At 45.6% G+C, this 27,395-nt stretch overlaps 2 protein-coding genes across 2 annotated transcripts in view; one reads left to right on the top strand and one right to left on the bottom strand.

Moving 5' to 3' along the window:
* LOC140350832 (core histone macro-H2A.2-like) overlaps positions 1 to 27,395 on the bottom strand; it is a 399,355-nt gene that overhangs the window by 169,717 nt on the left and 202,243 nt on the right. The window lies entirely within an intron of this gene.
* Positions 23 to 9,497, top strand: LOC140350833 (uncharacterized). The gene is made up of 2 exons (XM_072436350.1): positions 23 to 390; positions 9,411 to 9,497. Exons 1-2 carry the CDS (start codon positions 151 to 153, stop codon positions 9,495 to 9,497), a joined length of 327 nt encoding a protein of 108 aa, XP_072292451.1. The 5' UTR covers positions 23 to 150.

The following is a 27,395-nucleotide window of genomic DNA, read 5'->3' as shown; positions in this document are numbered from 1 at the left end:
AATTTTGCACGTTTCTCTGACGCTCTGATTGGCTGTGACACCCTGGACGAGGCGAGGAGCGAGGAGGCACCTGAGGAAAGGAGACATCAGAAGGACCCTCATGGAGCAGTGACCGAGGACTTTTGATCATCTTTTTGTGGATTCAGGTTTATGAGGATTTGTGGGATTAAAGGAGCCGCGATGGAGTCCAAGTCCAAGCCCGGGTCGGGGTCCTGGTCGGGGCCCGGGTCGGGGCCCGGGTCCCTGTGGGCTCTGGTGCTGGGAGCCTGCACGTGCCTGTCCCTGGCGTGCACGTCGGTGTGTTTGCTCGTGCTGCTGCGCTCGCCTCACGACCTGGAGCCGCTCGTCCTCGGGATCCTGGACTCCAGACTGGACGCTCTGCTGGACCAGGTCAGAACCTGCACTTCTATTCGCGCTCTCTCACAGCTGTTCTCTGGGTCGTTGGTTCTATTCCCGCTCTCTCACAGCTGTTCTCTGGGTCGTTGGTTCTATTCCCGCTCTCTCACAGCTGTTCTCTGGGTCGTTGGTTCTATTCCCGCTCTCTCACAGCTGTTCTCTGGGTCGTTGGTTCTATTCCCGCTCTCTCACTGCTGTTCTCTGGGTCGTTGGTTCTATTCCCGCTCTCTCACAGCTGTTCTCTGGGTCGTTGGTTCTATTCGCGCTCTCTCACAGCTGTTCTCTGGGTCGTTGGTTCTATTCGCGCTCTCTCACAGCTGTTCTCTGGGTCGTTGGTTCTATTCCCGCTCTCTCACAGCTGTTCTCTGGGTCGTTGGTTCTATTCCCGCTCTCTCACAGCTGTTCTCTGGGTCGTTGGTTCTATTCCCGCTCTCTCACAGCTGTTCTCTGGGTCGTTGGTTCTATTCCCGCTCTCTCACAGCTGTTCTCTGGGTCGTTGGTTCTATTCCCGCTCTCTCACTGCTGTTCTCTGGGTCGTTGGTTCTATTCCCGCTCTCTCACTGCTGTTCTCTGGGTCGTTGGTTCTATTCCCGCTCTCTCACTGCTGTTCTCTGGGTCATTGGTTCTATTCCCGCTCTCTCACAGCTGTTCTCTGGGTCGTTGGTTCTATTCCCGCTCTCTCACTGCTGTTCTCTGGGTCGTTGATTCTATTCCCGCTCTCTCACAGCTGTTCTCTGGGTCATTGGTTCTATTCCCGCTCTCTCACAGCTGTTCTCTGGGTCATTGGTTCTATTCCCGCTCTCTCACAGCTGTTCTCTGGGTCGTTGGTTCTATTCCCGCTCTCTCACAGCTGTTCTCTGGGTCGTTGGTTCTATTCCCGCTCTCTCACAGCTGTTCTCTGGGTCGTTGGTTCTATTCCCGCTCTCTCACTGCTGTTCTCTGGGTCGTTGGTTCTATTCCCGCTCTCTCACTGCTGTTCTCTGGGTCATTGGTTCTATTCCCGCTCTCTCACAGCTGTTCTCTGGGTCGTTGGTTCTATTCCCGCTCTCTCACTGCTGTTCTCTGGGTCGTTGGTTCTATTCCCGCTCTCTCACTGCTGTTCTCTGGGTCGTTGATTCTATTCCCGCTCTCTCACAGCTGTTCTCTGGGTCATTGGTTCTATTCCCGCTCTCTCACAGCTGTTCTCTGGGTCGTTGGTTCTATTCCCGCTCTCTCACAGCTGTTCTCTGGGTCGTTGGTTCTATTCCCGCTCTCTCACAGCTGTTCTCTGGGTCGTTGGTTCTATTCCCGCTCTCTCACAGCTGTTCTCTGGGTCGTTGGTTCTATTCCCGCTCTCTCACAGCTGTTCTCTGGGTCGTTGGTTCTATTCCCGCTCTCTCACTGCTGTTCTCTGGGTCGTTGATTCTATTCCCGCTCTCTCACAGCTGTTCTCTGGGTCATTGGTTCTATTCCCGCTCTCTCACAGCTGTTCTCTGGGTCATTGGTTCTATTCCCGCTCTCTCACAGCTGTTCTCTGGGTCGTTGGTTCTATTACCGCTCTCTCACAGCTGTTCTCCTCTTGTAAACTGGTTATTGCTCTTAATTACAGTCCGAGAAAACGCTTCGCTGCAGTTTTTCCCGGGGTCATTTGCTCCGTGTTTTTACAAACCTCCTGCTTCACTTTTACCACAAACAAACCAACAAAACCACAGCAGTGTTTTTACAGCTTCACACGTTTCACCGGCTGCATCACGACGTCTTCACACGACTCACACTTCAAACATATATATATATATATATATATATATATATATAAATCAGGGTTCAGAATAAGTGGTATCGCAAAGTTAGTTTCAAAGATTCGGACTTCTGAGGTCAATAACTCCGCAAAAGTCTTTGCAGATCATTCACAGCCAAAATATTCATATTTACACTGCCGAGTGACTACATCCTCGTTTTTAGCAATCAGATGCGTATTTTGGGTGCAGCCAATCACACGCTCCGAATGTGCAGCTGGAGCTGAGGCGAGTGCTTAGGGACCGTCATCAAGTAGCAAAACCAAAAATGAAAACGTCAAATAGAGCGGAACAATTTGAATAACACAATAAATACACCATGATGGTCGCCACAGCAACCTTTATTTATGTAAATGAGACTCCTGCAAATAGTCATCTGATGATGATGATATGGAAGAAAGTTGTAAATAAGTTAATGTAACTTGGTGTTAATTAATTTGTTCAACAACTAATTTTATTTCCAAGTTTTCTGTTTTATAAAAAATTGAAAAATAAAAAAAGTGTTTAAAAGTTCATTTGTTAGGAGTTTTTTTTTTTTAAATTTGAAATAAATAATCTTGTTATATCAATGGAAAATATTGATTGTTAGTCGCTTTCGTGTTTTGCTATGCAATTATCAAATTGCCATATAAATTTGAAAAAATGAACGATTGCACAAGAGAAAATCCTTAATCTGAACCCTGTATATATATATATATATATATATATATATATATATATATATATATATATATATATATATTTCAAAATCTTGAATATAATGCCGTCATGAGTAAAAGTTTGTTTTCAGGCCAAAGGGAATGTCGTTATCTTCTGTTTGTTCTGTTGCTAATGAGAAATTTAAACCTTTTCTTCTTCTCACACTTTTAACCTTTCACCTGTGACACCAACATGCTCATGTCTCCATGGAAACAAACGTGTCAAACGTGGCTCTTTACCCGCTTCACCCTCTGTACCCTCTGTATCCTCTGTACCTGCTGTACCCCCACTGTATCCTCTGTACCCCCTGTACCCCCTGTACCCGCTGTACCGCCTGTACCCTCTGTACCCCTGTATCCTCTGTACCCCCTGTACCCCCTGTACCCCCTGTACCCCCTGTACCCGCTGTACCGCCTGTACCCCTGTACCCTCTGTACCCCTGTATCCTCTGTACCCGCTGTACCCTCTGTACCCTCTGTACCCTCTGTACCCTCTGTACCCGCTGTACCCTCTGTACCCGCTGTACCCTCTGTACCCTCTGTACCCTCTGTACCCGCTGTACCCTCTGTACCCTCTGTACCCGCTGTACCCTCTGTACCCGCTGTACCCTCTGTACCCTCTGTACCCGCTGTACCCTCTGTACCCTCTGTACCCGCTGTACCCTCTGTACCCGCTGTACCCTCTGTACCCGCTGTACCCTCTGTACCCTCTGTACCCGCTGTACCCTCTGTACCCGCTGTACCCTCTGTACCCTCTGTACCCGCTGTACCCTCTGTACCCGCTGTACCCTCTGTACCCGCTGTACCCTCTGTACCCGCTGTACCCTCTGTACCCGCTGTACCCTCTGTACCCTCTGTACCCGCTGTACCCTCTGTACCCGCTGTACCCTCTGTACCCTCTGTACCCGCTGTACCCTCTGTACCCGCTGTACCCTCTGTACCCGCTGTACCCTCTGTACCCTCTGTACCCTCTGTACCCGCTGTACCCTCTGTACCCGCTGTACCCTCTGTACCCTCTGTACCCGCTGTACCCTCTGTACCCGCTGTACCCTCTGTACCCTCTGTACCCGCTGTACCCTCTGTACCCGCTGTACCCGCTGTACCCTCTGTACCCGCTGTACCCTCTGTACCCTCTGTACCCGCTGTACCCTCTGTACCCGCTGTACCCGCTGTACCCTCTGTACCCTCTGTACCCTCTGTACCCGCTGTACCCTCTGTACCCGCTGTACCCTCTGTACCCTCTGTACCCGCTGTACCCTCTGTACCCGCTGTACCCTCTGTACCCTCTGTACCCGCTGTACCCTCTGTACCCGCTGTACCCTCTGTACCCGCTGTACCCTCTGTACCCGCTGTACCCTCTGTACCCGCTGTACCCGCTGTACCCTCTGTACCCTCTGTACCCTCTGTACCCGCTGTACCCTCTGTACCCGCTGTACCCTCTGTACCCGCTGTACCCTCTGTACCCTCTGTACCCTCTGTACCCGCTGTACCCTCTGTACCCGCTGTACCCTCTGTACCCTCTGTACCCGCTGTACCCTCTGTACCCGCTGTACCCTCTGTACCCGCTGTACCCTCTGTACCCTCTGTACCCGCTGTACCCTCTGTACCCGCTGTACCCTCTGTACCCGCTGTACCCTCTGTACCCGCTGTACCCTCTGTACCCGCTGTACCCTCTGTACCCTCTGTACCCGCTGTACCCTCTGTACCCGCTGTACCCTCTGTACCCGCTGTACCCTCTGTACCCTCTGTACCCGCTGTACCCTCTGTACCCGCTGTACCCGCTGTACCCTCTGTACCCTCTGTACCCGCTGTACCCTCTGTACCCGCTGTACCCTCTGTACCCGCTGTACCCTCTGTACCCTCTGTACCCTCTGTACCCGCTGTACCCTCTGTACCCGCTGTACCCTCTGTACCCTCTGTACCCGCTGTACCCTCTGTACCCTCTGTACCCGCTGTACCCTCTGTACCCGCTGTACCCTCTGTCCAGAATCACACTTTGTCTAAACTTCACAAACATGTTGTGGCGCTTCACGTCTTTAGTTTGTTTGATGTTTTTCACGAGACTCAAACTCAGACTTTTCTCTTTGAGACGTTTCAACTAAATAATAGAAAATGTGATGTTTTATTGATTCAAATCAGAAACACTAATTTAATAATGTCTCTGTCTTTGTTACAAACGGTCTTTATGTGGTTTAGACCCGGTTTATACCCGGTTCAGATCCAGTTTAGACCTGGTTTAGACCTGGTGTGGAGCTGGTATATTTAGTCTGGATTGTTTGTGTGAAGCAGCTGTTTGTCGTTGCTCCAGAAAAAGTCTGTGACTGAAAAAACATCAGAAAAATCAGCAAAAACGTGAAAGTTCTGGGCAAAAACAAGTTAGTTTAGAGCCACTGAACCAGAGGGTTTCTGGTCCAAACTCGCTCTCAGAGTTAGACTAACTCGAGTCGTGAAAAAAAAAAAAAAAAAAAAATAGGCTTAATGGCCTCAAGCGTGAGGGGAGTGGTCTCCTGCCTGAGGGGAGTGGTCTCCTGCCTGAGGGGAGTGCCCTAATGCCTGAGGGGAGTGGCCTCCTGCCTGAGGGGAGTGGCCTCCTGCCTGAGGGGAGTGGCCTCCTGTCTGAGGGGAGTGGCCTCCAGCCTGAGGGGAGTGGCCTCCAGCCTGAGGGGAGTGGCCTCCTGTCTGAGGGGAGTGGCCTCCTGTCTGAGGGGAGTGGCCTCCAGCCTGAGGGGAGTCAAAGTGAATCTGAGTTTAAACGTTTCCTTTTTGTGAATGAGCGACAGACAGCTGCCGCTCGGCCTCCTGGGAATTGTAGTGTAGACTGAGGTCATCACTGCTGCATTCTGGGAGCGCGGCGGCGCCTCTGAAGTGAAACTTGAGTCCGGACTTAAGCCAAGACCGGACTATTTTGGACCGGGACCTCAGAGACCAGGGACAACAAGGACCCAGAGAGAACCAGGTCTAAACCAGGACTAAACCAGGACTAAACCAGGACTAAACCAGGACTAAACCAGGACTAAACCAGGTCTGAACCAGGACTAAACCAGGACTAAACCAGGACTAAACCAGGACTAAATCAGGTCTAAACCAGGTCTAAACCAGGTCTAAATCAGGTCTAAATCAGGACTAAACCAGGACTAAACCAGGACTAAACCAGGTCTGAACCAGGTCTGAACCAGGTCTGAACCAGGACTAAACCAGGACTAAACCAGGACTAAACCAGGACTAAACCAGGACTAAACCAGGACTAAACCAGGTCTAAACCAGGTCTGAACCAGGACTAAACCAGGTCTGGACCGGGTCTGGACCTGGACTGGACCTTGGTCCTGGTTCTGACTCAGTTTGTGGTAAAGTCCAGATTTGGCGCTGAGTGTTACTTCCTGTTCTTAACGACTGAACTGAGCACGCTCCGTGAACCTCCCGTGTTGCCTTGACCTTTCACCCTCAACCCAGAGAGTCCTCAGACCCAGACCCGGTCCAGACCCGGTCCAGACCCGGTCCAGACCCGGTCCAGACCCAGACCCGGTCCAGAGCCAGACCCGGTCCAGACCCGGTCCAGACCCGGTCTTCACATGAATCAATCTGGAAAGTAATTTTCCAAAAGCGTGAATTATAGAATTGTGACGAGCCCGAATCCTCTCCTAATGCAGTAAAAGTACACATACTCTGTCTCTAATGCAGTAAAAGTACACATACTCTGTCTCTAATGCAGTAAAAGTACACATACTCTGTCTCTAATGCAGTAAAAGTACACATACTCTGTCTCTAATGCAGTAAAAGTACACATACTCTGTCTCTAATGCAGTAAAAGTACACATACTCTGTCTCTAATGCAGTAAAAGTACACATAATCTGTCTTTAATGCAGTAAAAGTACACATACTCTGTCTCTAATGCAGTAAAAGTACAGATACTCTGTCTCTAATGCAGTAAAAGTACACATACTCTGTCTCTAATGCAGTAAAAGTACAGATACTCTGTCTCTAATGCAGTAAAAGTACACATACTCTGTCTCTAATGCAGTAAAAGTACACATACTCTGTCTCTAATGCAGTAAAAGTACACATACTCTGTCTCTAATGCAGTAAAAGTACACATACTCTGTCTCTAATGCAGTAAAAGTACACATACTCTGTCTCTAATGCAGTAAAAGTACACATACTCTGTCTCTAATGCAGTAAAAGTACACATAATCTGTCTTTAATGCAGTAAAAGTACACATACTCTGTCTCTAATGCAGTAAAAGTACAGATACTCTGTCTCTAATGCAGTAAAAGTACACATACTCTGTCTCTAATGCAGTAAAAGTACAGATACTCTGTCTCTAATGCAGTAAAAGTACACATACTCTGTCTAATGCAGTAAAAGTACACATACTCTGTCTCTAATGCAGTAAAAGTACAGATACTCTGTCTCTAATGCAGTAAAAGTACACATACTCTGTCTCTAATGCAGTAAAAGTACACATAATCTGTCTTTAATGCAGTAAAAGTACACATACTCTGTCTCTAATGCAGTAAAAGTACACATACTCTGTCTCTAATGCAGTAAAAGTACACATACTCTGTCTCTAATGCAGTAAAAGTACACATACTCTGTCTCTAATGCAGTAAAACTACACATACTCTGTCTCTAATGCAGTAAAAGTACTAATGCAGTAAAAGTACAGATACTCTGTCTCTAATGCAGTAAAAGTACACATACTCTGTCTCTAATGCAGTAAAAGTACACATACTCTGTCTCTAATGCAGTAAAAGTACACATACTCTGTCTCTAATGCAGTAAAAGTACACATACTCTGTCTCTAATGCAGTAAAAGTACACTTACTCTGTCTCTAATGCAGTAAAAGTACACATACTCTGTCTCTAATGCAGTAAAAGTACACATACTCTGTCTCTAATGCAGTAAAAGTACACATACTCTGTCTCTAATGCAGTAAAAGTACACATACTCTGTCTCTAATGCAGTAAAAGTACACATACTCTGTCTCTAATGCAGTAAAAGTACACATACTCTGTCTCTAATGCAGTAAAAGTACACATACTCTGTCTCTAATGCAGTAAAAGTACAGATACTCTGTCTCTAATGCAGTAAAAGTACACATACTCTGTCTAATGCAGTAAAAGTACACATACTCTGTCTCTAATGCAGTAAAAGTACAGATACTCTGTCTCTAATGCAGTAAAAGTACACATACTCTGTCTCTAATGCAGTAAAAGTACACATAATCTGTCTTTAATGCAGTAAAAGTACACATACTCTGTCTCTAATGCAGTAAAAGTACACATACTCTGTCTCTAATGCAGTAAAAGTACACATACTCTGTCTCTAATGCAGTAAAAGTACAGATACTCTGTCTCTAATGCAGTAAAAGTACACATACTCTGTCTAATGCAGTAAAAGTACACATACTCTGTCTCTAATGCAGTAAAAGTACAGATACTCTGTCTCTAATGCAGTAAAAGTACACATACTCTGTCTCTAATGCAGTAAAAGTACACATAATCTGTCTTTAATGCAGTAAAAGTACACATACTCTGTCTCTAATGCAGTAAAAGTACACATACTCTGTCTCTAATGCAGTAAAAGTACACATACTCTGTCTCTAATGCAGTAAAAGTACACATACTCTGTCTCTAATGCAGTAAAACTACACATACTCTGTCTCTAATGCAGTAAAAGTACTAATGCAGTAAAAGTACAGATACTCTGTCTCTAATGCAGTAAAAGTACACATACTCTGTCTCTAATGCAGTAAAAGTACACATACTCTGTCTCTAATGCAGTAAAAGTACACATACTCTGTCTCTAATGCAGTAAAAGTACACATACTCTGTCTCTAATGCAGTAAAAGTACACTTACTCTGTCTCTAATGCAGTAAAAGTACACATACTCTGTCTCTAATGCAGTAAAAGTACACATACTCTGTCTCTAATGCAGTAAAAGTACAGATACTCTCTCTCTAATGCAGTAAAAGTACACATACTCTGTCTCTAATGCAGTAAAAGTACACATACTCTGTCTCTAATGCAGTAAAAGTACACATACTCTGTCTCTAATGCAGTAAAAGTACACTTACTCTGTCTCTAATGCAGTAAAAGTACACATACTCTGTCTCTAATGCAGTAAAAGTACACATACTCTGTCTCTAATGCAGTAAAAGTACAGATACTCTGTCTCTAATGCAGTAAAAGTACACATACTCTGTCTCTAATGCAGCAAAAGTACACATACTCTGTCTCTAATGCAGTAAAAGTACACATACTCTGTCTCTAATGCAGTAAAAGTACACATACTCTGTCTCTAATGCAGTAAAAGTACACATACTCTGTCTCTAATGCAGTAAAAGTACACATACTCTGTCTCTAATGCAGTAAAAGTACACATACTCTGTCTCTAATGCAGTAAAAGTACACATACTCTGTCTCTAATGCAGTAAAAGTAATGATGCAGTAAAAGTACACATATTCAGTCTCTAATGCAGTAAAAGTACACAAACTGTCTGTAAACGCAGATTTTGACGTTGTGTTTTGTTCTTCACAGAAACTGTCGGAGCGTTTGCCAAAGATCCGAGAAACTCGAGACGCATCGTTCAGCTGCCTCTGCCCTCCAGGTACACAACACACATAAAACACACACACAACACACATAAAACACACACACAACACACATAAAACACACACACAACACACATAAAACACACACACAACACACATAAAACACACACACAACACACATAAAACACACACACAACACACATAAAACACACACACAACACACATAAAACACACACACAACACACATAAAACACACACACAACACACATAAAACACACACACAACACACATAAAACACACACACGACACACATAAAACACACACACAACACACATAAAACACACACACAACACACATAAAACACACACACAACACACATAAAACACACACACGACACACATAAAACACACACACAACACACATAAAACACACACACGACACACATAAAACACACACACGACACACATAAAACACACACACAACACACATAAAACACACACACAACACACATAAAACACACACACGACACACATAAAACACACACACGACACACATAAAACACACACACGACACACATAAAACACACACACGACACACATAAAACACACACACGACACACATAAAACACACACACGACACACATAAAACACACACACGACACACATAAAACACACACACGACACACATAAAACACACACACGACACACATAAAACACACACACGACACACATAAAACACACACACAACACACATAAAACACACACACATAAAACACACACACAACACACATAAAACACACACACAACACACATAAAACACACACACAACACACATAAAACACACACACAACACACATAAAACACACACACAACACACATAAAACACACACACAACACACATAAAACACACACACAACACACATAAAACACACACACAACACACATAAAACACACACACAACACACATAAAACACACACACAACACACATAAAACACACACACGACACACATAAAACACACACACAACACACATAAAACACACACACAACACACATAAAACACACACACGACACACATAAAACACACACACAACACACATAAAACACACACACAACACACATAAAACACACACACGACACACATAAAACACACACACAACACACATAAAACACACACACAACACACATAAAACACACACACAACACACATAAAACACACACACAACACACATAAAACACACACACAACACACATAAAACACACACACGACACACATAAAACACACACACAACACACATAAAACACACACACGACACACATAAAACACACACACGACACACATAAAACACACACACGACACACATAAAACACACACACGACACACATAAAACACACACACAACACACATAAAACACACACACGACACACATAAAACACACACACAACACACATAAAACACACACACGACACACATAAAACACACACACAACACACATAAAACACACACACGACACACATAAAACACACACACGACACACATAAAACACACACACGACACACATAAAACACACACACAACACACATAAAACACACACACAACACACATAAAACACACACACGACACACATAAAACACACACACAACACACATAAAACACACACACAACACACATAAAACACACACAGAACACACATAAAACACACACACAACACACATAAAACACACACACAACACACATAAAACACACACACAACACACATAAAACACACACACAACACACATAAAACACACACACGACACACATAAAACACACACACAACACACATAAAACACACACACAACACACATAAAACACACACACGACACACATAAAACACACACACAACACACATAAAACACACACACAACACACATAAAACACACACACAACACACATAAAACACACACACGACACACATAAAACACACACACAACACACATAAAACACACACACAACACACATAAAACACACACACGACACACATAAAACACACACACAACACACATAAAACACACACACGACACACATAAAACACACACACAACACACATAAAACACACACACGACACACATAAAACACACACACGACACACATAAAACACACACACAACACACATAAAACACACACACAACACACATAAAACACACACACAACACACTTAAAACACACACACGACACACATAAAACACACACACGACACACATAAAACACACACACGACACACATAAAACACACACACGACACACATAAAACACACACACGACACACATAAAACACACACACGACACACATAAAACACACACACGACACACATAAAACACACACACGACACACATAAAACACACACACGACACACATAAAACACACACACGACACACATAAAACACACACACAACACACATAAAACACACACACATAAAACACACACACAACACACATAAAACACACACACAACACACATAAAACACACACACAACACACATAAAACACACACACAACACACATAAAACACACACACAACACACATAAAACACACACACGACACACATAAAACACACACACAACACACATAAAACACACACACAACACACATAAAACACACACACGACACACATAAAACACACACACGACACACATAAAACACACACACGACACACATAAAACACACACACGACACACATAAAACACACACACGACACACATAAAACACACACACAACACACATAAAACACACACACATAAAACACACACACAACACACATAAAACACACACACAACACACATAAAACACACACACAACACACATAAAACACACACACAACACACATAAAACACACACACAACACACATAAAACACACACACGACACACATAAAACACACACACAACACACATAAAACACACACACGACACACATAAAACACACACACGACACACATAAAACACACACACGACACACATAAAACACACACACGACACACATAAAACACACACACAACACACATAAAACACACACACAACACACATAAAACACACACACAACACACATAAAACACACACACGACACACATAAAACACACACACGACACACATAAAACACACACACAACACACATAAAACACACACACGACACACATAAAAAATGGAGGGCTAAGGTTTAATCTTCCTGGTATTTATAATGGGTTACTGAACCCCTGGAAAGGTAGAGGACCAGGACCAGGACATTTAGATGTCCTCAGGTCCTCAGGGTGAGCCAGGGTCTCACATAAAGACAAAGAGGATTCTAAGAGTCCATTAAAACTCTGAATAGGCTCGGTAGATACAAGGGGGAGTTTCTGTTGAAACAAACAACTCTTTCTACTTCAGGAGGCTCCGCCCAATGGGCGGGTCTTACCACAGAACAGTATTAATATCAGAGTTCTCGATCTAAATTCTGTTATTGACAATGACTCTTGGATGAAGTCGAAACGTCTATTTTTTCTAACTGAGTCCAGATGACTACAACTGAAGCTTTTTCTACTATGGAACACGCCTGGACCAATGAGGGACACGCCCACATATTTCCACATGAAGACGACTCGACTCGTGACCTTGTGACCCCCATGCCCTGACCCTGACCCCATGCCCTGACCCCACCAGACCCACCTCACGTGTGGGTCACGTGTGGGTCACGTGTGGGTCACGTGTGGGTCAGGTGTGGGTCACGTGTGGGTCACGTGTGGGTCAGGTGTGGGTCACGTGTGGGTCAGGTGTGGGTCACGTGTGGGTCAGGTGTGGGTCACGTGTGGGTCAGGTGTGGGTCACGTGTGGGTCAGGTGTGGGTCAGGTGTGGGTCAGGTGTGGGTCACGTGTGGGTCACGTGTGGGTCACGTGTGGGTCAGGTGTGGGTCAGGTGTGGGTCAGGTGTGGGTCAGGTGTGGGTCAGGTGTGGGTCACGTGTGGGTCACGTGTGGGTCAGGTGTGGGTCAGGTGTGGCTCTTGTGAGGTTTATTCTGAGCTCTGGTGACAGAGGCTTAACTGCTGCTGATGGAAATAGCTTCAGTCTCAGGGACAGGAAGGACAGACACGAGGCCCGAATACCAGACCAGGACTAAGACCAGGACTAAGACCGGCCTCCTGCTGGTGCCAGAGTCAGGACTAAACATGGACCGGCCTCCTGCTGGTGCCAGAGGCAGGACTAAACATGGAGCGGCCTCCTGCTGGTGCCAGAGTCAGGACTAAACATGGAGCGGCCTCCTGCTGGTGCCCAGAGTCAGGACTAAACATGGACCGGCCTCCTGCTGGTGCCAGAGTCAGGACTAAACATGGACCGGCCTCCTGCTGGTGCCAGAGTCAGGACCAAACATGGAGCGGCCTCCTGCTGGTGCCAGAGTCAGGACTAAACATGGAGCGGCCTCCTGCTGGTGCCAGAGTCAGGACTAAACATGGAGCGGCCTCCTGCTGGTGCCCAGAGTCAGGACTAAACATGGACCGGCCTCCTGCTGGTGCCAGAGTCAGGACTAAACATGGACCGGCCTCCTGCTGGTGCCAGAGTCAGGACCAAACATGGAGCGGCCTCCTGCTGGTGCCAGAGTCAGGACTAAACATGGAGCGGCCTCCTGCTGGTGCCAGAGTCAGGACTAAACATGGACCGGCCTCCTGCTGGTGCCAGAGTCAGGACTAAACATGGACCGGCCTCCTGCTGGTGCCAGAGTCCGGACTAAACATGGACCGGCCTCCTGCTGATGCCAGAGTCAGGACTAAACATGGACCGGCCTCCTGCTGGTGCCAGAGTCAGGACTAAACATGGACCGGCCTCCTGCTGGTGCCAGAGTCAGGACAAAACATGGAGCGGCCTCCTGCTGGTGCCTTATTAGTTATGACTCTTTTACGTCTCAATCTGTTTTATGATTTCTGTCGTGTTTCACAATAAAAGCATTTTAGTACTTCTGGCAGTAGAAGTAATGCAGTAGAAGTAATGCAGTAGAAGTAATGCAGTAGAAGTAATGCAGTAGAAGTAATGCAGTAGAAGTAATGCAGTAGAAGTAATGCAGTAGATATTGAGTTTCAGACTTTTTCCGCGTCTACATTTAAAGCGATGGCGTCCCCGCTGGAGCGGAGGTGTAATTACAACGACATTTACACAAGAGAATTGAAAGAAGTGTTGGAATGTGTGTGATGTGTGTGTGTGTGTGCTGACAGGAAGAGATCCACTTTCAGAGACAGGATTATATTTCACTACAGCTGCTACAGACCAGGACTAAACCAGGACTAAACCAGGACTAAACCAGGACTAAACCAGGACTAAACCAGGACTAAACCAGGACTAAACCAGGTCTAAACCAGGACTAAACCAGGACTAAACCAGGACTAAACCAGGACTAAACCAGGACTAAACCAGGTCTAAACCAGGACTAAACCAGGACTAAACCAGGACTAAACCAGGACTAAACCAGGACTAAACCAGGACTAAACCAGGTCTAAACCAGGACTAAACCAGGTCTAAACCAGGACTAAACCAGGTCTAAACCAGGTCTAAACCAGGACTAAACCAGGACTAAACCAGGACTAAACCAGGTCTAAACCAGGTCTAAACCAGGACTAAACCAGGACTAAACCAGGACTAAACCAGGACTAAACCAGGACTAAACCAGGTCTAAACCAGGTCTAAACCAGGACTAAACCAGGACTAAACCAGGTCTAAACCAGGTCTGAACCAGGTCTAAAGCGTGAGCACGTACTAAAATGTCTCATTGATAAGTTTGTGTTTGAAGTTTCATCAATGAAACCCAAGGGCCAGTGAGAGACTAATGTGTATCAGCTGGAGATGTTTCAGTCGGTCATTTTAGATTTGTTTTTTTTGTTTTTTTGGCCGATTCCATTTAGTCTCTTTTCGTCTCTTTAAACTGTGGCACGTTTATGAACTCCTGCTCCTCCTCTTCACACGACTGTGACACTTCCTCTGTACACTCATAAACCACCTCCATGTGTGCCCCGCCCCCTCCATGTGTGCCCCGCCCCCTCCATGTGTGCCCCGCCCCCTCGCTCTGAGTCCTGGTCCATGTCCTGGTCCTGGTCCTGGTCCTGGTCCTGGTCCTGGTCCTGGTCCAGGTCCTGGTCCTGGTCCAGGTCCTGGTCCTGGTCCTGGTCCTGGTCCTGGTCCTGGTCCAGGTCCTGGTCCTGGTCCAGGTCCTGGTCCTGGTCCTGGTTCAGGTCCTGGTCCTGGTCCTGGTCCTGGTCCTGGTTCAGGTCCTGGTCCTGGTCCTGGTCTGGAGACACTTAGAGGAACAGTAGCAGGGTTTGTCTTTCACTCCCACGTTCAGACGTTTAAACATTTCACAGGAAAAGAAGCAAAGTGGAGCCAAGTGTTTCCTCCTGAGACCCCGCCCTCTCCCCACCTGACCCCACCCCACACCCACGGCCCATAGACTCCACCTCTCCCGGTTTAGTCCTGGTTTAGCCCTGGTTTAGTCCTGGTTTAGACGTTGTTTAGGCCTGGTTCAGTCCTGGTTTAGTCCTGGTTTAGTCCTGGTTTAGACTTTGTTTAGTCCTGGTTTAGTCCTGGTTTAGTCCTGGTTTAGTCCTGGTTTAGTCCTGGTTTAGTCCTGGTTTAGTCCTGGTTTAGACCTGGTTTAGTCCTGGTTTAGTCCTGGTTTAGACCTGGTTTAGTCCTGGTTTAGTCCTGGTTTAGTCCTGGTTTTGACCTGGTTTTGACCTGGTTTTGTCCTGGTTTAGTCCTGGTTTAGTCCTGGTTTAGACCTGGTTTTGACCTGGTTTTGTCCTGGTTTAGTCCTGGTTTAGTCCTGGTTTAGTCCTGGTTTAGACCTGGTTTAGACCTGGTTTAGTCCTGGTTTAGTCCTGGTTTAGACCTGGTTTAGACCTGATTTAGTCCTGGTTTAGACCTGATTTAGACCTGGTTTAGTCCTGGTTTAGTCCTGGTTTAGACCTGGTTTAGTCCTGGTTTAGTCCTGGTTTAGACCTGGTTTAGTCCTGGTTTAGACCTGGTTTAGACCTGGTTTAGTCCTGGTCTAGTCCTGGTTTAGTCCTGGTTTAGTCCTGGTTTAGTCCTGGTTTAGACCTGGTTTAGACCTGATTTAGTCCTGGTTTAGACCTGATTTAGACCTGGTTTAGTCCTGGTTTAGACCTGATTTAGTCCTGGTTTAGACCTGATTTAGACCTTGTTTAGTCCTGGTTTAGTCCTGGTTTAGACCTGGTTTATTCCTGGTTTAGTCCTGGTTTAGACCTGGTTTTGACCTGGTTTTGTCCTGGTTTAGTCCTGGTTTAGTCCTGGTTTAGACCTGGTTTAGACCTGATTTAGTCCTGGTTTAGACCTGATTTAGACCTGGTTTAGTCCTGGTTTAGTCCTGGTTTAGACCTGGTTTAGTCCTGGTTTAGTCCTGGTTTAGACCTGGTTTAGTCCTGGTTTAGACCTGGTTTAGACCTGGTTTAGTCCTGGTTTAGTCCTGGTTTAGTCCTGGTTTAGCCCTGGTTTAGTCCTGGTTTAGTCCTGGTTTAGTCCTGGTTTGGTCCTGGTTTAGTCCTGATTTAGTCCTGGTTTAGACCTGGTTTATTCCTGGTTTAGTCCTGGTTTAGACCTGTTTTTGACCTGGTTTAGTCCTGGTTTAGACCTGGTTTAGTCCTGGTTTAGACCTGGTTTTGACCTGGTTTTGTCCTGGTTTAGTCCTGGTTTTGACCTGGTTTAGTACTGGTTTAGTCCTGGTTTAGTCCTGGTTTAGACCTGGTTTAGTCCTGGTTTAGACCTGGTTTAGACCTGGTTTAGTCCTGGTCTAGTCCTGGTTTAGTCCTGGTTTAGTCCTGGTTTAGTCCTGGTTTAGACCTGGTTTAGTCCTGGTTTAGTCCTGGTTTAGACCTGGTTTAGACCTGGTTTAGTCCTGGTCTAGTCCTGGTCTAGTCCTGGTTTAGTCCTGGTTTAGTCCTGGTTTAGTCCTGGTTTAGACCTGGTTTAGACCTGATTTAGTCCTGGTTTAGACCTGATTTAGACCTGGTTTAGTCCTGGTTTAGTCCTGGTTTAGTCCTGGTTTAGACCTGGTTTAGTCCTGGTTTAGTCCTGGTTTAGTCCTGGTTTAGTCCTGGTTTAGTCCTGGTTTAGACCTGGTTTAGTCCTGGTTTAGTCCTGGTTTTGACCTGGTTTTGTCCTGGTTTAGTCCTGGTTTAGTCCTGGTTTAGTCCTGGTTTAGACCTGGTTTAGACCTGATTTAGTCCTGGTTTAGACCTGATTTAGACCTGGTTTAGTCCTGGTTTAGTCCTGGTTTAGACCTGGTTTAGTCCTGGTTTAGTCCTGGTTTAGACCTGGTTTAGTCCTGGTTTAGACCTGGTTTAGACCTGGTTTAGTCCTGGTCTAGTCCTGGTTTAGTCCTGGTTTAGTCCTGGTTTAGTCCTGGTTTAGACCTGGTTTGGACCTGGTTTGGACCTGGTTTAGTCCTGGTTTAGTCCTGGTTTAGACCTGGTTTTGACCTGGTTTTGTCCTGGTTTAGTCCTGGTTTAGACCTGGTTTAGTCCTGGTTTAGACCTGGTTTAGACCTGGTTTAGTCCTGGTTTAGTCCTGGTTTAGTCCTGGTTTAGACCTGGTTTAGACCTGATTTAGTCCTGGTTTAGTCCTGGTTTAGACCTGGTTTAGTCCTGGTTTAGTCCTGGTTTAGACCTGGTTTAGTCCTGGTTTAGACCTGGTTTAGACCTGGTTTAGTCCTGGTTTAGTCCTGGTTTAGTCCTGGTTTAGCCCTGGTTTAGTCCTGGTTTAGTCCTGGTTTAGTCCTGGTTTGGTCCTGGTTTATTCCTGGTTTAGTCCTGGTTTAGACCTGTTTTTGACCTGGTTTAGTCCTGGTTTAGACCTGGTTTAGTCCTGGTATAGTCCTGGTTTAGACCTGGTTTAGTACTGGTTTAGTCCTGGTTTAGTCCTGGTTTAGCCCTGGTTTAGTCCTGGTTTAGTCCAGGTTTAGACCTGGTTTAGTCCTGGTTTAGTCCTGGTTTTAGTCCTGGTTTAGTTCTGGGTTTGTCCTGGTTTAGTCCTGGTTTAGCCCTGGTTTAGTCCTGGTTTAGTCCTGGTTTAGCCCTGGTTTAGTCCTGGTTTAGACTTTGTTTAGTCCTGGTTTAGTCCTGGTTTAGTCCTGGTTTAGTCCTGGTTTAGACCTGGTTTTGACCTGGTTTAGTCCTGGTTTAGTCCTGGTTTAGTCCTGGTTTGGTCCTGGTTTAGTCCTGGTTTAGCCCTGGTTTAGTCCTGGTTTAGTCCTGGTCTAGTCCTGGTTTAGTCCTGGTTTAGCCCTGGTTTAGTCCTGGTTTAGACTTTGTTTAGTCCTGGTTTAGTCCTGGTTTAGTCCTGGTTTAGTCCTGGTTTAGACCTGGTTTAGACCTGGTTTAGTCCTGGTCTAGTCCTGGTTTAGTCCTGGTTTTGTCCTGGTTTAGTCCTGGTTTAGACTTTGTTTAGTCCTGGTTTAGTCCTGGTTTAGTCCTGGTTTAGTCCTGGTTTAGACCTGGTTTAGTCCTGGTTTAGTCCTGGTTTAGTCCTGGTTTAGACCTGGTTTAGTCCTGGTTTAGTCCTGGTTTAGACCTGGTTTAGACCTGGTTTAGTCCTGGTCTAGTCCTGGTTTCGTCCTGGTTTAGTCCTGGTTTAGTCCTGGTTTAGACCTGGTTTAGACCTGATTTAGTCCTGGTTTAGACCTGATTTAGACCTGGTTTAGTCCTGGTTTAGTCCTGGTTTTGACCTGGTTTAGTCCTGGTTTAGTCCTGGTTTAGTCCTGGTTTAGTCCTGGTTTAGACCTGGTTTAGTCCTGGTTTAGACCTGGTTTAGTCCTGGTTTAGTCCTGGTTTAGTCCTGGTTTTGACCTGGTTTTGTCCTGGTTTAGTCCTGGTTTAGTCCTGGTTTAGTCCTGGTTTAGACCTGGTTTAGTCCTGGTTTAGTCCTGGTTTAGACCTGGTTTAGACCTGATTTAGTCCTGGTTTAGACCTGATTTAGACCTGGTTTAGTCCTGGTTTAGTCCTGGTTTAGACCTGGTTTAGTCCTGGTTTAGTCCTGGTTTAGACCTGGTTTAGTCCTGGTTTAGTCCTGGTTTAGTCCTGGTTTAGACCTGGTTTAGTCCTGGTTTAGTCCTGGTTTAGACCTGGTTTAGACCTGGTTTAGACCTGGTTTAGTCCTGGTTTAGTCCTGGTTTAGACCTGGTTTTGACCTGGTTTTGTCCTGGTTTAGTCCTGGTTTAGTCCTGGTTTAGTCCTGGTTTTGACCTGGTTTTGACCTGGTTTTGTCCTGGTTTAGTCCTGGTTTAGTCCTGGTTTAGTCCTGGTTTAGTCCTGGTTTAGACCTGGTTTAGACCTGGTTTAGTCCTGGTTTAGTCCTGGTTTAGACCTGGTTTAGACCTGATTTAGTCCTGGTTTAGACCTGATTTAGACCTGGTTTAGTCCTGGTTTAGTCCTGGTTTAGACCTGGTTTAGTCCTGGTTTAGTCCTGGTTTAGACCTGGTTTAGTCCTGGTTTAGACCTGGTTTAGACCTGGTTTAGTCCTGGTTTAGTCCTGGTTTAGACCTGGTTTTGACCTGGTTTTGTCCTGGTTTAGTCCTGGTTTAGTCCTGGTTTAGACCTGGTTTAGACCTGATTTAGTCCTGGTTTAGACCTGATTTAGACCTGGTTTAGTCCTGGTTTAGTCCTGGTTTAGACCTGGTTTAGTCCTGGTTTAGTCCTGGTTTAGACCTGGTTTAGTCCTGGTTTAGACCTGGTTTAGACCTGGTTTAGTCCTGGTTTAGTCCTGGTTTAGTCCTGGTTTAGCCCTGGTTTAGTCCTGGTTTAGTCCTGGTTTAGTCCTGGTTTGGTCCTGGTTTAGTCCTGATTTAGTCCTGGTTTAGACCTGGTTTAGACCTGGTTTGGACCTGGTTTATTCCTGGTTTAGTCCTGGTTTAGACCTGTTTTTGACCTGGTTTAGTCCTGGTTTAGACCTGGTTTAGTCCTGGTTTAGACCTGGTTTTGACCTGGTTTTGTCCTGGTTTAGTCCTGGTTTTGACCTGGTTTAGTACTGGTTTAGTCCTGGTTTAGTCCTGGTTTAGACCTGGTTTAGTCCTGGTTTAGACCTGGTTTAGACCTGGTTTAGTCCTGGTTTAGTCCTGGTTTAGTCCTGGTTTAGTCCTGGTTTAGTCCTGGTTTTGACCTGGTTTTGACCTGGTTTTGTCCTGGTTTAGTCCTGGTTTAGTCCTGGTTTAGACCTGGTTTTGACCTGGTTTTGTCCTGGTTTAGTCCTGGTTTAGTCCTGGTTTAGTCCTGGTTTAGTCCTGGTTTAGACCTGGTTTAGACCTGATTTAGTCCTGGTTTAGACCTGGTTTAGACCTGATTTAGACCTGGTTTAGTCCTGGTTTAGTCCTGGTTTAGACCTGGTTTAGTCCTGGTTTAGTCCTGGTTTAGACCTGGTTTAGTCCTGGTTTAGACCTGGTTTAGACCTGGTTTAGTCCTGGTTTAGTCCTGGTTTAGTCCTGGTTTAGTCCTGGTTTAGACCTGGTTTAGACCTGATTTAGTCCTGGTTTAGACCTGATTTAGACCTGGTTTAGTCCTGGTTTAGTCCTGGTTTAGTCCTGGCTTAGTCCTGGTTTAGTCCTGCTTTAGACCTGGTTTGGACCTGGTTTGGACCTGGTTTAGTCCTGGTTTAGTCCTGGTTTAGTCCTGGTTTAGACCTGGTTTAGACCTGATTTAGTCCTGGTTTAGACCTGGTTTAGACCTGGTTTGGACCTGGTTTAGTCCTGGTTTAGACCTGGTTTAGTCCTGGTTTAGACCTGGTTTTGACCTGGTTTAGTCCTGGTTTAGACCTGGTTTAGTCCTGGTTTAGTCCTGGTTTAGACCTGGTTTAGTCCTGGTTTAGACCTGGTTTAGACCTGGTTTAGTCCTGGTTTAGTCCTGGTTTAGTCCTGGTTTAGCCCTGGTTTAGTCCTGGTTTGGTCCTGGTTTAGTCCTGGTTTAGTCCTGGTTTAGACCTGGTTTAGACCTGGTTTGGACCTGGTTTAGTCCTGGTTTAGACCTGGTTTAGTCCTGGTTTAGACCTGGTTTTGACCTGGTTTTGTCCTGGTTTAGTCCTGGTTTAGACCTGGTTTAGTACTGGTTTAGTCCTGGTTTAGTCCTGGTTTAGACCTGGTTTAGTCCTGGTTTAGACCTGGTTTAGACCTGGTTTAGACCTGATTTAGTCCTGGTTTAGACCTGATTTAGACCTGGTTTAGTCCTGGTTTAGTCCTGGTTTAGACCTGGTTTAGTCCTGGTTTAGACCTGGTTTTGACCTGGTTTTGTCCTGGTTTAGTCCTGGTTTAGTCCTGGTTTAGACCTGGTTTAGACCTGATTTAGTCCTGGTTTAGTCCTGGTTTAGACCTGGTTTAGTCCTGGTTTAGTCCTGGTTTAGACCTGGTTTAGTCCTGGTTTAGACCTGGTTTAGACCTGGTTTAGTCCTGGTTTAGTCCTGGTTTAGTCCTGGTTTAGCCCTGGTTTAGTCCTGGTTTAGTCCTGGTTTGGTCCTGGTTTAGTCCTGGTTTAGTCCTGGTTTAGACCTGGTTTAGACCTGGTTTAGTCCTGGTTTAGTCCTGGTTTAGTCCTGGTTTAGTCCTGGTTTAGACCTGGTTTAGTCCTGGTTTAGACCTGGTTTAGTCCTGGTTTAGTCCTGGTTTAGTCCTGGTTTTGACCTGGTTTTGACCTGGTTTTGTCCTGGTTTAGTCCTGGTTTAGACCTGGTTTAGTACTGGTTTAGTCCTGGTTTAGTCCTGGTTTAGCCCTGGTTTAGTCCTGGTTTAGTCCTGGTTTAGACCTGGTTTAGTCCTGGTTTAGTCCTGGTTTAGACCTGGTTTAGTACTGGTTTAGTCCTGGTTTAGTCCTGGTTTAGCCCTGGTTTAGTCCTGGTTTAGTCCAGGTTTAGACCTGGTTTAGTCCTGGTTTAGTCCTGGTTTTAGTCCTGGTTTAGTTCTGGGTTTGTCCTGGTTTAGTCCTGGTTTAGTCCTGGTTCAGTCCTGGTTTAGTCCTGGTTTAGTCCTGGTTTAGCCCTGGTTTAGTCCTGGTTTAGACTTTGTTTAGTCCTGGTTTAGTCCTGGTTTAGTCCTGGTTTAGTCCTGGTTTAGACCTGGTTTTGACCTGGTTTAGTCCTGGTTTAGTCCTGGTTTAGTCCTGGTTTGGTCCTGGTTTAGTCCTGGTTTAGCCCTGGTTTAGTCCTGGTTTAGTCCTGGTCTAGTCCTGGTTTAGTCCTGGTTTAGCCCTGGTTTAGTCCTGGTTTAGACTTTGTTTAGTCCTGGTTTAGTCCTGGTTTAGTCCTTGTTTAGACCTGGTTTAGTCCTGGTTTAGACCTGGTTTAGTCCTGGTCTAGTCCTGGTTTAGTCCTGGTTTAGTCCTGGTTTAGACCTGATTTAGTCCTGGTTTGGACCTGGTTTTGTCCTGGTTTAGTCCTGGTTTAGTCCTGGTTTAGTCCTGGTTTAGACCTGGTTTAGTCCTGGTTTAGTCCTGGTTTAGTCCTGGTTTAGACCTGGTTTAGTCCTGGTTTAGTCCTGGTTTAGTCCTGGTTTAGACCTGGTTTAGTCCTGGTTTAGTCCTGGTTTAGACCTGGTTTAGACCTGGTTTAGTCCTGGTCTAGTCCTGGTTTAGTCCTGGTTTAGTCCTGGTTTAGTCCTGGTTTAGACCTGGTTTAGACCTGATTTAGTCCTGGTTTAGACCTGATTTAGACCTGGTTTAGTCCTGGTTTAGTCCTGGTTTAGACCTGGTTTAGTCCTGGTTTAGTCCTGGTTTAGTCCTGGTTTAGTCCTGGTTTAGACCTGGTTTAGTCCTGGTTTAGACCTGGTTTAGTCCTGGTTTAGTCCTGGTTTAGTCCTGGTTTTGACCTGGTTTTGTCCTGGTTTAGTCCTGGTTTAGTCCTGGTTTAGTCCTGGTTTAGACCTGGTTTAGACCTGGTTTAGTCCTGGTTTAGTCCTGGTTTAGACCTGGTTTAGACCTGATTTAGTCCTGGTTTAGACCTGATTTAGTCCTGGTTTAGTCCTGGTTTAGTCCTGGTTTAGACCTGGTTTAGTCCTGGTTTAGTCCTGGTTTAGACCTGGTTTAGTCCTGGTTTAGTCCTGGTTTAGTCCTGGTTTAGCCCTGGTTTAGTCCTGGTTTAGTCCTGGTTTAGTCCTGGTTTGGTCCTGGTTTAGTCCTGGTTTAGTCCTGGTTTAGTCCTGGTTTAGACCTGGTTTAGACCTGGTTTGGACCTGGTTTATTCCTGGTTTAGTCCTGGTTTTGTCCTGGTTTAGTCCTGGTTTAGACCTGGTTTAGTCCTGGTTTAGACCTGGTTATGACCTGGTTTTGTCCTGGTTTAGTCCTGGTTTAGACCTGGTTTAGTACTGGTTTAGTCCTGGATTAGTCCTGGTTTAGCCCTGGTTTAGTCCTGGTTTAGTCCAGGTTTAGACCTGGTTTAGTCCTGGTTTAGTCCTGGTTTTAGTCCTGGTTTAGACCTGGTTTAGTCCTGGTTTAGACCTAGTTTAGTCCTGGTTTAGTCCTGGTTTAGACCTGGTTTAGACCTGGTTTAGTCCTGGTTTAGTCCTGGTTTAGACCTGGTTTAGACCTGGTTTAGACCTGGTTTAGTCCTGGTTTAGTCCTGGTTTAGACCTGGTTTAGTCCTGGTTTAGTCCTGGTTTAGTCCTGGTTTAGACCTGGTTTAGACCTGGTTTAGTCCTGGTTTAGTCCTGGTTTAGACCTGGTTTAGTCCTGGTTTAGATCTGGTTTAGTCCTGGTTTAGACCTGGTTTTGACCTGGTTTAGTCCTGGTTTAGACCTGGTTTAGTCCTGGTTTAGTCCTGGTTTAGTCCTGGTTTAGTTCTGGTTTAGTCCTGGTTTAGACCTGGTTTAGTCCTGGTTTAGACCTGATTTAGACCTGGTTTAGTCCTGGTTTAGTCCTGGTTTAGACCTGGTTTAGACCTGGTTTAGACCTGGTCTAGTCCTGGTTTAGTCCTGGTTTAGTCCTGGTTTAGTACTGGTTTAGACCTGGTTTAGTCCTGATTTAGTCCTGGTTTAGTCCTGGTTTAGTCCTGGTTTAGACCTGTTTTTGACCTGATTTAGTCCTGGTTTAGTACTGGTTTAGACCTGGTTTAGACCTGGTTTAGTCCTGGTTTAGACCTGGTTTAGACCTGGTTTAGTACTGGTTTTGACCTGGTTTAGACCTGGTTTAGACCTGGTTTAGTCCTGGTTTAGACCTGGTTTAGTCCTGGTTTAGACCTGGTTTAGTCCTGGTTTAGTCCTGGTTTAGACCTGGTTTAGTCCTGGTTTAGACCTGGTTTAGACCTGGTTTAGTCCTGGTTTAGACCTGGTTTAGACCTGGTTTAGTCCTGGTTTAGTCCTGGTTTAGACCTGGTTTAGTCCTGGTTTAGTCCTGGTTTAGACCTGGTTTAGACCTGGTTTAGTCCTGGTTTAGTCCTGGTTTAGACCTGGTTTAGTCCTGGCTTAGATCTGGTTTAGTCCTGGTTTAGACCTGGTTTTGACCTGGTTTAGTCCTTGTTTAGACCTGGTTTAGTCCTGGTTTAGTCCTGGTTTAGTCCTGGTTTAGTTCTGGTTTAGTCCTGGTTTAGACCTGGTTTAGTCCTGGTTTAGACCTGGTTTAGACCTGGTTTAGACCTGGTTTAGTCCTGATTTAGTCCTGGTTTAGTCCTGGTTTAGACCTGGTTTAGACCTGGTTTTGACCTGATTTAGTCCTGGTTTAGTCCTGGTTTAGACCTGGTTTAGTCCTGGTTTAGTCCTGGTTTAGACCTGGTTTAGTCCTGGTTTAGACCTGGTTTAGACCTGGTTTAGTCCTGGTTTAGTCCTGGTTTAGTCCTGGTTTAGCCCTGGTTTAGTCCTGGTTTAGTCCTGGTTTAGTCCTGGTTTGGTCCTGGTTTAGTCCTGGTTTAGTCCTGGTTTAGACCTGGTTTAGACCTGGTTTGGACCTGGTTTATTCCTGGTTTAGTCCTGGTTTTGACCTGGTTTTGTCCTGGTTTAGTCCTGGTTTAGACCTGGTTTAGTCCTGGTTTAGACCTGGTTATGACCTGGTTTTGTCCTGGTTTAGTCCTGGTTTAGACCTGGTTTAGTACTGGTTTAGTCCTGGATTAGTCCTGGTTTAGCCCTGGTTTAGTCCTGGTTTAGTCCTGGTTTAGACCTGGTTTAGACCTGGTTTAGTCCTGGTTTAGTCCTGGTTTAGTCCTGGTTTAGACCTGGTTTAGACCTGGTTTAGTCCTGGTTTAGTCCTGGTTTAGACCTGGTTTAGTCCTGGTTTAGATCTGGTTTAGTCCTGGTTTAGACCTGGTTTTGACCTGGTTTAGTCCTGGTTTAGACCTGGTTTAGTCCTGGTTTAGTCCTGGTTTAGTCCTGGTTTAGTTCTGGTTTAGTCCTGGTTTAGACCTGGTTTAGTCCTGGTTTAGACCTGATTTAGACCTGGTTTAGTCCTGGTTTAGTCCTGGTTTAGACCTGGTTTAGACCTGGTTTAGACCTGGTCTAGTCCTGGTTTAGTCCTGGTTTAGTCCTGGTTTAGTACTGGTTTAGACCTGGTTTAGTCCTGATTTAGTCCTGGTTTAGTCCTGGTTTAGTCCTGGTTTAGACCTGTTTTTGACCTGATTTAGTCCTGGTTTAGTACTGGTTTAGACCTGGTTTAGACCTGGTTTAGTCCTGGTTTAGACCTGGTTTAGACCTGGTTTAGTCCTGGTTTAGTCCTGGTTTAGACCTGGTTTAGACCTGGTTTAGTCCTGGTTTAGACCTGGTTTAGTCCTGGTTTAGACCTGGTTTAGTCCTGGTTTAGACCTGGTTTAGTCCTGGTTTAGTCCTGGTTTAGACCTGGTTTAGTCCTGGTTTAGACCTGGTTTAGACCTGGTTTAGTCCTGGTTTAGACCTGGTTTAGACCTGGTTTAGTCCTGGTTTAGTCCTGGTTTAGACCTGGTTTAGTCCTGGTTTAGTCCTGGTTTAGACCTGGTTTAGACCTGGTTTAGTCCTGGTTTAGTCCTGGTTTAGACCTGGTTTAGTCCTGGCTTAGATCTGGTTTAGTCCTGGTTTAGACCTGGTTTTGACCTGGTTTAGTCCTTGTTTAGACCTGGTTTAGTCCTGGTTTAGTCCTGGTTTAGTCCTGGTTTAGTTCTGGTTTAGTCCTGGTTTAGACCTGGTTTAGTCCTGGTTTAGACCTGGTTTAGACCTGGTTTAGACCTGGTTTAGTCCTGATTTAGTCCTGGTTTAGTCCTGGTTTAGACCTGGTTTAGACCTGGTTTTGACCTGATTTAGTCCTGGTTTAGTCCTGGTTTAGACCTGGTTTAGTCCTGGTTTAGTCCTGGTTTAGACCTGGTTTAGTCCTGGTTTAGACCTGGTTTAGACCTGGTTTAGTCCTGGTTTAGTCCTGGTTTAGTCCTGGTTTAGCCCTGGTTTAGTCCTGGTTTAGTCCTGGTTTAGTCCTGGTTTGGTCCTGGTTTAGTCCTGGTTTAGTCCTGGTTTAGACCTGGTTTAGACCTGGTTTGGACCTGGTTTATTCCTGGTTTAGTCCTGGTTTTGACCTGGTTTTGTCCTGGTTTAGTCCTGGTTTAGACCTGGTTTAGTCCTGGTTTAGACCTGGTTATGACCTGGTTTTGTCCTGGTTTAGTCCTGGTTTAGACCTGGTTTAGTACTGGTTTAGTCCTGGATTAGTCCTGGTTTAGCCCTGGTTTAGTCCTGGTTTAGTCCAGGTTTAGACCTGGTTTAGTCCTGGTTTAGTCCTGGTTTTAGTCCTGGTTTAGACCTGGTTTAGTCCTGGTTTAGACCTAGTTTAGTCCTGGTTTAGTCCTGGTTTAGACCTGGTTTAGACCTGGTTTAGTCCTGGTTTAGTCCTGGTTTAGACCTGGTTTAGACCTGGTTTAGACCTGGTTTAGTCCTGGTTTAGTCCTGGTTTAGACCTGGTTTAGTCCTGGTTTAGTCCTGGTTTAGTCCTGGTTTAGACCTGGTTTAGACCTGGTTTAGTCCTGGTTTAGTCCTGGTTTAGACCTGGT

This window comes from Eucyclogobius newberryi, unplaced genomic scaffold (genome assembly GCF_026437365.1).
Source record: "Eucyclogobius newberryi isolate DKJ021-1_F unplaced genomic scaffold, fEucNew1.0.hap1 SCAF_8, whole genome shotgun sequence".
Lineage (NCBI taxonomy): Eukaryota > Metazoa > Chordata > Actinopteri > Gobiiformes > Gobiidae > Eucyclogobius > Eucyclogobius newberryi.
The sequence above is the reverse complement of the archived record's forward strand: the minus strand, read 5'-3'. Positions and strand labels throughout refer to the sequence as shown.

What these genes read in the sequence shown, in the direction of transcription:
- LOC140350833 (XM_072436350.1), top strand. Translation starts at nt 151, where the DNA reads ATGAGGATTTGTGGGATTAAAGGAGCCGCGATGGAGTCCAAGTCCAAG. An exon ending in TGGACGCTCTGCTGGACCAG is followed by an intron (nt 391 to 9,410) that starts GTCAGAACCTGC and finishes TGTTCTTCACAG; the next exon opens with AAACTGTCGGAGCGTTTGCC.